The 11887-nt window shown below is 36.6% G+C and overlaps 1 protein-coding gene across 2 annotated transcripts; it reads right to left on the bottom strand.

Annotated features, from left to right (window-relative positions):
- Window positions 1-383: 383 nt before the first annotated feature.
- Window positions 384-6888, bottom strand: LOC147513257 (DHHC-type zinc finger family protein). Of its 2 annotated transcripts, none has more exons than XR_015215340.1 (7): window positions 6390-6743; window positions 6073-6298; window positions 5896-5987; window positions 4148-4271; window positions 3977-4062; window positions 1279-3851; window positions 384-912 (listed from the first exon to the last, which is right to left on the bottom strand). XR_015215340.1 is itself a non-coding variant. In XM_086596264.1 (7 exons), the coding sequence occupies exons 1-7, from the start codon at window positions 6603-6605 to the stop codon at window positions 787-789; spliced, it is 936 nt and encodes a 311-aa protein (XP_086452390.1). In that variant the 5' UTR covers window positions 6606-6888; the 3' UTR covers window positions 384-786. The 2 variants fall into 2 exon arrangements, 1 of the variants encoding a protein (XP_086452390.1); XM_086596264.1 differs by having other exon boundaries at window positions 3786-3851; window positions 6390-6888.
- Window positions 6889-11887: the final 4999 nt, after the last annotated feature.

Genomic DNA, 11887 nt, shown 5'->3' with positions numbered 1-11887 from the left:
AAGATGTTTGATTCAGATTTTCCAACATTGTCAGATGCTTTCAATATTTACTCAGATGCCTGATTTCAGTTCTGGTTAGAAAATATGTCAGAAAGACAATGTTACGCCGATCTAAGTCAAAAGCTCAGACAAAGACAAGTTATACGATCTAATGAAATTTCTACATTTGGAATTATATTGTAGAAATTGATATGTGATTGGATTTGAGATTGTGCTTGATTCTCCACGGGTTTGGTAAGCCGGGTCTCCAAAGGACTTGTAAAACTCCTCAAGGCAACATCTGAAACTTCACTGAAACCTTAGGGCGTAAACGATAAAACTGTTTTCAAAATCTGACATAAGATAATTGAGAAAAAAAAAACACGCTAATAACAATAAAAAAAAACAAGGGAAACATTCGGTGCTAAGATATATTTCACTCCACAGTCCACACACAACAGTTTTCATTGATAAATAACAATAACAACCCGAGGACAACAAACAGTGCTCCCCATTTCTTGGGTTGTTCACATTATAACTGTTACTGAACAATAATAAATGAACATCCTTGCAGAAATCATTTCCTTACACTCCCATTATTCTGCTGTCAGTCTGCATTTTACACGCCAAATTAGCTCAAACTCTTCTGAAGGCTGATGCTTGGCCTGGCACTGGTGAAACTACCAGCAAATCACGGTCAGAATAGATGCATGGTCGCCTTGAATAGGGATGTCCCTGGAGTAAGTTTACAATCCCAGTTGGTGGTAGGGAAAATTATCAGTATTCATTGCCATTGGAGTATAATTGTCAAAACTCTTGCCCATCCAATTCTGGTTTTGATGGGTACTCGAGACCCTGCAGTGCTGGCATCCGTCGAAGATCCTCCTCTGAGTATGCTGGAATGAACCAGTATCTCCTGTCTGTCCCAAAAACCTGAAATCCATACCAATGATTTGCTTATTTTTTCACTAAAAAGCTATTCGTCAATTATTAAGCTTATAGTCCTACACAAGAAACTCAGTGAGATAGAAATTAAATTTCACCATAAGCATCTCACCATGAATATTAAATTAAGCGTAATGTTCTCTAAATAAAGAATAATGGAATTGTTTCTTAACTTCTATATATAAATAAGTTGGCCGATATCTCCATCCATAGTTTTCATTGCAAAAGAACCACCCCCAAGTTCTGTGACAAGGTTACGACGTTATGTGTAACCTCCATTACTTACAAAGAGCCAGAAAAAAAAATATCACCTGTAAGTGCAATGCTATCTTTACATAATTCTGCAATACTCACATTTTTCAATGTTAATGGCTTTTCTTACACATGTTGAATTGCCATTAATTCAGTCTCTCGGTCATGCCTTCAAAATTTTGATACCAACAGGAAGGGCTCACCAAGTGATGTCCAGCACATTCACGGACTGAAAAACTCCCACCATCCTATCTGAAGATGCAATATTACACTGACGAGGATCAATTTGATTAAGAAAAATTTCCTTGAAGAACCTGTTTTCCTCCCAAAGCAAACTCATAAAAAAAAAGGAGCATATACGTCCCCCAAAAATGCACCTATGAAAAACCGAGGGAAGGGGTAAGTCGAAATCATGATTGTTAATCCAATATGATTCCTCATCCTAAGGTACGTACCCAAGAAAGTATATCACAGATGTGACCGACTCTTGCTCCTTCCTCACGTTCGGGGGAAACTGGATGACTTTCTTTACACACAAAGATGTCCCACAACCCTCTCACAACATCCAACTCCCCATGCACCAGAGCACATCCGTCAGCCTCAGAAACTCTTTTTGCCACTAGCATCCAAACCGAACTGTCTTCTCTAGTAGGATACCATAAGCAAATAGAGTAGGCTCCCCCTCAAATTGTAATATTCTTAGCACATCCACAACCCTCCAAACAAAGTTATCAATTGCTGCTATCCGATGTAGATTCAGCTTCACGATCCACTGAATGTTCAGCACCGTCGCAGGAGCCCCATAATTATGTCATTATGTGCAGTAAGGCAATGCCATTTCTTGTCAACATCCACTGCCTAGCCTTCAACAGAAATGTTGGGGAACAAACTGAAAGTTACAGTGCAGGTTGATGGGACAGGGAAAACCCACCAGCCTAGAATAATGGAACAAACTAATACCGTTCATGCACCCTTGCCCTCTTATGAGATCTAAGCCTAGCTTCACCAGAACTTGCTTTTGACCAAGCACCATTCCTTTACACAGCTTCACCCTAAAGAGTAAAGGTGAAGGGTAGCAACAAAACGATATCCATCTGCACCTAAACAGAGCTTCAAAATGCATTCGCATTTAGTCCCCAGCGCCCAGGGGAAATAGCAATTAGAATCAATGCAGAAAAAGTATCCAGGCCTCAAGCCCTCAACTACGTTGCAAGATTCAATATGGACAAACCAAACAAAGGCATCTCACAGAAATCTCAGAGATGAAAGTCAGTGGTTTCCACCACCAAATACTTCCATTACACCACATCATTCAGGTGTTTGACTAAACAAGTGCCTATGTGTCATGCCCATCCCAATAGTCAAGGTCACATCGTAAACCACTAAACATCACCCTCCAGAGATCTCAGAATAACTTAATACTGTAGATATTTACAGATCATCTTACTACTCTTAAGGAATACACAAAAAAAGAATAAAGGGTATTAGAAATCGCTACTTCCTTTCTGTAAACATGCTTCCATGTGTATCTCAAGAGGGACTCTATTGTAGCAATAGAATCAGTTATTTCAAATATGGAAAATTACTTGAAATAGGCATGTACAGCCAACGGATCTGATACACAGAAGTACAGAACACATGAAAGTGTCTTTGTCCCGTATTTATAACATCTGGTATTAGACATGTCAGATGAGAGCCATGATTCTTTTCAGTTTATTTTCCTTTTTTCGGGATGAACAACTGTATGGCATCAGAATGATATAATAATCATGTAAAGTTGCACAGAGTGATTTTATTAATCCCAAATGACATAAAGGGTTGAGAAGAGATTGTAACTGCAACCACAGATTTGACAGTCCAGACAAACAATAATTATGCAACTCCTGTAAAATTAATTAAAACGTAGACTATAATATACGACTGCATATGTATCAACACTTCCAAACTTTCTGTGGGGAGAGAATAAGAACAACAGACCAAAAATTCTAATAGGCATGAGTCATCTACTATTGCTAATGATTCAAACGATGATCACATATTCATGTCACAGTTGAAGGCTCATTGCATTTTAGGAATCCTATTGTTTCTAGATGTTATATTAGGATTATTGGCTGATCCCAAGACCATTGACAAATCAAGTTTTCAGTTTAGGAAGCCTAAGAGAGTTTTTCATTAGTCTTTTTTTCCTAAGTTAAATGAAATATAAACTTCACATGACAAGGCAATCTTGTGGTGTTGACAGTCAAAAAAGTCGACGGTCAGGGACCCACCAATCTCCTATCCCTTTTAAAATACTATAGTTTTGTTCGCAGTAAAGAACTTTAACTCGTTTTGCAACACAAAGAAAATGCATAGCCACCAAGGATAATCCAATCAAGGACTTATTTTCATTTAAATACCAAATCCAGAATTCAGAACACATGTTGTTGCACATCTCTTAGATTGATACTCAAAAAGCTGAGCTTTCAACTGAAAATAGCTAACAGTAAGAACAGAAACTGATATTACTTATCTCGAAATGTATCAACATTCGAGGCACAACGTTAAAACCATGAACAATTGAACATTATATTGGACAAGAAGCAATGCACAAAGAAAAAATAACTAACCTGTTCAAAATTCTTTTTCCTACCAAGGTCGTAACGCCATTTCGGAGAAGTCTTTTTCTCATATGCCTATAGCCAAATTATAAAAGAAAAACAACGAAAGTAACTATTATTTGTTAAAGTCTACACCTTATCCCATATGCGGGATCAGCAAAGTCTAAAGCAAATGGAATATGCGACGGAGAAGGGCATACCTCAATAGTGGTGGTATTACCAGATACCAACGATATGTGCATAATCAGAAAGCCCATAACGCTTAATGCAAATGCCAAGTTCAAAACTAGATGAAAGAAGCAAGAGTCAGACATTAACTTTGAATGCTTGCCAGCACAAAAATAATAAAATTGTGCTTCTTTAGACCTTACCAAATGCAAGAAATGTTGTCGCAAGGGTTCCTGGTGTGCCTGGTATTTCTCCATCACTAAAGAACGCTATGAAATGTGGCAAAAGTGATAGGGCGACAAGAGTTGTTTCCAGAAATGTATAGAACTGCATTAATTAGGAAAAGATGAGTAACTAATAAGGATTTCTATACTTCTGGGTGGCAGTATATAAAGACAACCAATCAATGATCAAAAGAAAACCAACAGAATCCGAACTCTTTCCTCACAGTATAGGCCTACATGTTGTGTATATACGTCATAGGCAGTACACGTCATAGGCCTACAAATGAACACACGTATATTTCAGTGTGTTAAACACGTAAACGTGCAATGATTTCCAATCAAGCCAATAAGCACATAAAACTTTCCTATTCCTCATTAGAGGCAAAGTGAATTATTATTATTGGGTGCTACGTGCATTAGTTCCAATCAAGCCGATAAGCAAATAAACTTTCCTAATCCTCAATAAAGGCAAAGTGAATTATTATTACTGGATGTACCATTGAAATTTATATTAGCTGATGTGACATGAGGCAGGAAAAAAAGAAGAATAAGGGAAACAAGGAGCACAGAAATAGCATGAGACGGCTTTACACTGAAATCATTGAATCTTAACTTTCTTTGAAACCAACAACAAGCGTACCCTTCTAGCATTCATCATCGAACATATTGGATTCAAAGCAAACCAAATGCTCAATCAATAACTAAAGAAGAAAATATAATTTGGCTCAAATAAAGATATATTCCTCACTGAAACGGTTTGGACACCAACATTTGAGGAAAACACCCTCTGCCCTAATAAGGGATATTAACCTAAATGCAGCAAGCCACCAGCCAGCTCAAATAGGTAATAATACACACTGGTACACCTGCTTGAAATATTAACTTCTTGGTTTCCATTTTTGCAGTGAAGTTTGAATACAGTTCGATGTCATTAGCTCATCTTTATTCGGTAATATGATATAAAATGATTTCACCATAAACCTACCCTTCTTATTCCACTATCATAATGGAATGATGAAAGTTGCCTCAACCACTAAAAAAAAGATTCAAAATCCCCAAAAAGACATCGCCGCCTCTATCAATTTCAATGCAGAAGATGGACTCCATGGAAACTGAGTCATACACAACTCGTTACAGAGACACAATCTCTGCACTGCTACAGCCCATTACTTAAATGTCCACCTTTACAACATGACATGCCATTTCCAAATTGATCTCAACAATCCACATTGTACGATATTAGTAAATTATGCTAGACTCCTAGTACTGAAATGGTTCCTTTGAAGGTCAAGTTCACATTCATTGCAAATTTGAAATGGCATTTGGTCTCATTCCATGCATGTACTGTAGTATCGGATCCATTTCAGATAACACTCAGTGTTGGATAAAATCTTGTGCCTCCAACTATCAAAGCATGCAGGGCTACAGACACAGATAGTTATTTTGGTTCATGCATGGCTCCCACGCTGACTAATAGAATTACATAATAGGTATACTATGTATAAACCCATATTACACTTAAAGAGTTGAACTCCATCTATACGTGAGATAACCATGAATCAATCTTCATACATAGAAACAAAGAAAAAAAATCTAACATAAGTAGATAGCATCATAAAGTGCACATTGTGAAAATGAAATGGCACTAAACTTTAACAATATCAGTCACTCTTTAAGCTAATAAACATAAGCCCCAATAAACTACTACTTAAGTAAACTCAACATACCAAGAAAAGAAGGAAGAACTTATAATTCAAAGCGCCAACGCAATTAACAACCCAAACACAATGATGATCCATTTTTAGTATACACCTCCCACCTAAAACACAAAATCCAAACATCAGCTCAAATATAACAACTCATTAATTCAACTAAAAAAACACCATAAAAAATAATACACTCACAAACTGAACAGTGATGACACCGAGGCGGTTTGAGCTGATTACACTTCCTACAATACCGAATCCTCGGATTCCCCGAAGAATCAGCACCCACAATTTGCAACTCTCCTAAATCAGTCAAAGGATCATTTTCACCTCTCTCTTCATCAGCCAATGGTCTCCAATTAACCGGCACACCACCCGGATCAGTACACACAACAGCAAAATAGCTCCACAACAACATAACCAACTACAAAAAAAAACAAAAGACCCAATTAAAGAACCAATCTTTACAACAATTTAACAAAAGTTTTTTAAAAAAAAAAAAAAAAAAGTTTTACCAGGCAATGGAAGAGGAGTAAAACGAGGAGGGCAATGAGAATAGAAGAGAAAGTGGGGGAATCGGTTAAAGAAGGGGCGTAATTAGTAATAACAACTGCGTAATAGGTTACACCGATGACACCAAGAACGAGGAGTATCATAACAGAACCAAGACTACGTAGTGCTGTACAGAATTTGAATACATTCCATGCCATTATTGCTCCAGATCTATGCATACTTGAATTTGATCTTGGTTTTTTTGGGGAGTTTGGAATTTTTATGTGATTATTTCATTATTTTTGGAATTTCATTTTGTGTTAGAAAGAGAGTGAAGGAAAATGTTTATTAATTTTTTTTATTATTTTGATTTATTGGTTTTGGTAAAGGGGGAGAGGTTGGATTAGAATATTAGATGGCGTGAAAAATAAGATAGTTAATTTGAACTTTTTGGATGTGTAGAAGAAGAAGGTTATTAACTTATTATATATATATATATGAAGGAATGAATTATGTATGAATGAAACTGTTCAACAGTCGAGAATTGATGTGATCTAGAAGGTTTTGGTCTATCTGTCTGGATCTGATTTTGGGTTTGGAGAGTCGACTGTTGGGCTGCTTTCGAATGGGTTGGGCTGGGTTAAAATAAAATAGTCTCCATTCTCAAATGAAGCGTCCACGAAGTATTAAAAAATCAACTCAGGTCCAAAATCTCCGACGTTGCGAAAAGAGGTTCAATATTCAATACTGTGGGTGAAATAATCGTCAGTAAACTTTCTTAATATTGTTTTTTGTTTCCTGGTAATGAAGAAATGATTGGAAGTTACTACCAGTTGCAAGGATGGAAATTTGAAATGGAGCTAATGAAATGCGTGATTGTTATGGCGTCAAGACCAAATTCTAAGTCCGTTTTATTTTTAAGATATATAGGGTGTCCACAGGACGCTCTTATTATTGATATAAATGTGGTATTGTTCTATCTGGGATATGCGTACACTTTCCCATCCATGAAATATAAGAGAAACAAAGTGAAAGTTGTGATGCCCTTTTGAATGGGTGATTTTGGACACACCCATAAAAATATTCTCGTACTCTAATTTTAAAATAAATAAATAAAATGATTTTCGACACATTTAGCTTCCTAAATTGCCCTTGTTTTTATTAGGTGTACCCAAAATATTTATTGACTAAAACAAGTCATATTTATATTGAATATAACTCGTGGGACTCTTACTAACCCGTACATATTACTCTGCGTGATTCACTTGTAGAATAAAAAAACATAACAATCCTATATCTGGAAATGCTATTGTAAATCTGTTGGGCAAGCTTATGACTTTAAAGAGGTGAATTTCATTTTATTTTATTTTTTTCCGATTATACTTTTGGTAGTTGTTGATGTCCAGTGGTTAAGCTCAAAGACACGTTCAAGAACAAGTAGTTCACTATTCGGTGGATGATAAAAATTGTTGTGGTATTAAAATCTGCTACAAGAAAGATTGATAATGTATCATATGGTTGAAAAGGAAAAAATGAAAATGTGAAAGCTATTATTTTTGTTCTATGAATGGCTTGTATGATTAGTTTTGCTTAAGTTTGTTGAGTGAATCTATCAAATAATTTGCTGCTTTCACTGACAGAAGCTTTGATAGTAATAGTAAATTGTTGAGTGAATCTATCAATTCATGGTATTGTAAATTGGGCTTTAGCCCTGTCGATTAAACGAATAAAAATGGAGACCCCTACTAATGGACGCTTGTCACGTAGGTGGGGGTCGAAACACCAAACTATACAAATCTTTTGTCTTGTAAGTGTCTTGTACTTCTTAATTAAATCTGAGCCTAGTGTGGATACACTATGTCCTTAAGACAGATTTTCCCCCTCACGGTGCTTGTAAGGGTGGAATTTGAGCCGAGGGCTCGGAGCTCGGCTTGGGCTTGGCTCGTTTAAGCTCGGCTCGAGCTCGCTCATTTAACTATATGAGCCGAGCTCGAGCTCAAATTAAAGCTCGTGTAACAAATGAGTTTGATGAAGCTCGGCTCGTTTAGCTCAAATAGCATATTTATAGTGTAAAATAACCAAGTGGCTCCTCTGCCCTGGCAGGATTAGCTCGTTTAAGCTTGGCTCGAGCTCGCTCGTTTACTATATGAGCCAAGCTCGAGCTCAATTTAAAGCTCGTATAATTAGCGAGCCGAGCTTGAACATGGTAAAGCTCGGCTTGTTTAGCTCGAATTCCACCCTTAGGTGCTTAAAGGTTAATGGAAAACTGTCTCCCAAGATAGAATAGATATCCTTCTATAGAAAGCTAACACTTTAATTCTATAGAATCAACGAACACAACATAGTATTTGACTAAGAACAGAGGGAGAAGAAAAAGATCATAACTCTGTGTGATCTGGTGTGTCTTTCTCTCCAAATTCATCCACTATTTATAGGTGAGTGGTGCCTCTTCGAAACAACACAGTGACGACTCTTGGGAAAAAGTAAGCAACTCTTTGAAAAGTCACATGTTTCGAAAAGACACACCATTTCGGCATAAATCACTATTTCGAACCAGTGCCTATTTCGAAAGGTCACACCTTTTTCGGCATGATGCACTATTTCGAACCAGTGCACATTTCGAAAGGTCGCACCTTTTCGGCATAATGCACTATTTCGAACAAATGTATCCTTTTGAAAAGGTTTTTCTCACTTTACGTACTGTTTCAAGAAAAACTCATTTAATCTCAAGTGGGGTAACTTGGGAGACAAACTACTCATTTATATTTTAATGGATTTGTGCAAATTTATTTTTCTAACAATAATTTGGTTTATATTGAAAAGTATCAAGTTATGATCTATGATTCTGTGACTTCTGTCACAACAGAACTAGCCAATCTGATACCGCAAAAAAAGCGTTCAAGTTTAGGCAAAACATGTTAGAATTGCCAAAAATTAAGCAGCTCAATGCCTTAATACTATGCTCCATTGTTCTGATTTGTGAAAACCACTACACCAGAAAAGGCGTTTACTAACGGTTATATCCGTTACTTTTATTTTTACTAACGGTTATATCCGTTAGCTCTGGGGCGTCACTCTCACTTAGGCCAAAATTAGTAACGGATATAACCGTTACTGATAATAATTTTAGTAACGGTTATATCCGTTACTAAAATTCTTTGTAACAGATAGCTATCCATTGATGGCCCGATTAAATTTGTCATTTCTAACGGATATATCCGTTAGTAATAGATGTGCTATTTACTTAACTATTGTTTGTAACAGATACATCCGTTAGTAATGGATATGCTATTTACTAACTATTGTTTGTAACGGATATATCCGTTAGTAAACTGTAGCCACTAAAATAAAATTATTTTTTCCTGGGTCAAATAATGTCCACCATGCACATCTAGTTCTAGCAAATATGATATAAAGATCACATTCCACAAACTTAATTAACAAATGAATAACAAAAAATAAAGCCACCAATCAACTAAACATTATTATAAAAATATAATCATCAATCTACGCCATAAAAACTTGATAGTGCCATACATATAAAAAAACACAGTTACCAGTAGACCTCATACTGACTCAGAAAAAGAGCAACTAACAATCTAGATTGTTCTTGGCGCAGCCCACTCTACTCTAAGGATGAGGTTGTCATAACCATAACCATTGAGCTTTGCAATAGCCTTCTCGGCGTCACCTTTGTGTACAAAATTGACAAAACCAAAGCCTCTGTCTGCTCACCAAGGATAGACTTTGGTGAAGTGATAGCATCGCTGCTCTTGGGTTTCCATCAAAGTTGAAAACCATGGTGTACCCTTTGCCTTGCATAGAATAAAATGTAGGCCTCCTGAGAGAGAACACAATCTTCTGCAACTTTTGTCACCTATAAAATTAAATAAAAGATCATTTGTTTTTATTCCAATTGGATCATTTGTCACCTCATATTATATTAAACCAATGCCGACAATTGCATAATAGATTCTTCATACTTATGCAGGATCGCATGTTAATAAATGATAAATTAACTTCTTTACAAAAGACAACATTGGTGCGGATAAAAGACAAATTTGTGAGCGTTACCTTTGAGTCATCCAACTTGTGCCATGTTTGTGGAGAAGAACGGATGAAGCGTATAATGTCCAGAACAAGATGTAAGGCCAGTGTACCACAACTGCATATAACTCATACTTTGACTCAACCTATACATAAATGATAATTAGATGAGAACCTGTAAATAAGCAAGAATCTAATGCCTCCATAGACCAAATCAGACCATACCGAAATCAAGACAAGGCTACTCTACACTAGACACAATGGTCATAGAGAAGAAAAAAAAACAATATTCATGGTCTAGGTCCTAACGTCCAAACATCTTAACAAATCAAATTTCATAATAAGACCATACATAGTAACTGTTTCGACCAAATATGATCAAAACACCAAGTGTTGATGAAAAAGACGAAGAACGTAGAAAAGTAATTAGAAAAATGATGGTGATCGGGGGAATGATGAGATCGTACCTTTCGGTTGCCTACGCATCTAAATTATCGATGGGATCAAGTCTCAAGAACGTAGTTCGAATGAAAAATAGTTTGGTATTTATATAGGTAGAGTAGAGTCCTTTGTAGCTCAAGTAATCTTGTAGCTTGAGTAATTATGATATACTATAACTTTCAATTGATAATTATCTCTTTGATAAGAAAAACGAATCCGGACATAAATCATCAGACATTATTAGTGGCAAGCCATGTGGCTAAGGTTGACGCCAGCCACGAGTTAATGGGCCCGTACATTGATCCATGATATTGCTAATTGGGCTTTAGCCCCGTCGATTAAACGAATAAAGTGGAGACTCCTACCAATGGATGTTTGCCACGTAGGTGAGGTCGAACATCCGCCCCTCTTTGGCATCGAACAAAGTTCATATGGCAAAAGAAGAAAGAAAAATGAACGGAATTATAACGAAGTGTCGTCGCGAAAGGAAATGATAGGAAAATTGACCGTCGAAAAAAAAAAATGAATTATCGGAACGAAAAATGTCAAACTAGCGATATCTGAAGCAATGTAATTAAATAAAAGATGGCCGAAAATGCATAAAAAAGAAAATATGCACATAAATAAAATTGCAAAAGAAATCGATTCCTGCCAACCGCATCAACGTCCACGTAATAATACGAAATTTGAATTGACGATGCGTGCCAACGGAATCAAGGATACTTGGATTATACCGCTAAAAATTAAACGTAGGGGCAGTTTAGTAATAATAAAAATAAAAGGTAGTTAAATATGAATTGGACTCAAAGTGTTCGGATGAGATAAGAATTGAGAGTATTGATAAAGTTGGAGTTGGAGAAGAATCCCACCAGCACTGGAAAACCCGCGCGTAATCCTATATAAGTGCTGGGCCGCATATCCCAATCCATAAAAAACACTGTATTCTCATCCAACAGAACAGACGCCGCAAGAGAAGTTTTGAAGCTTGTTCCGTCGACGCTTTGACTAGCACATGTTCAGCTCATCATAGATT

Source organism: Coptis chinensis, chromosome 3 (genome assembly GCF_015680905.1).
Source record: "Coptis chinensis isolate HL-2020 chromosome 3, ASM1568090v1, whole genome shotgun sequence".
In the NCBI taxonomy this organism is placed as follows: domain Eukaryota; kingdom Viridiplantae; phylum Streptophyta; class Magnoliopsida; order Ranunculales; family Ranunculaceae; genus Coptis; species Coptis chinensis.
This window is presented reverse-complemented; position numbering and strand designations above follow the sequence as displayed.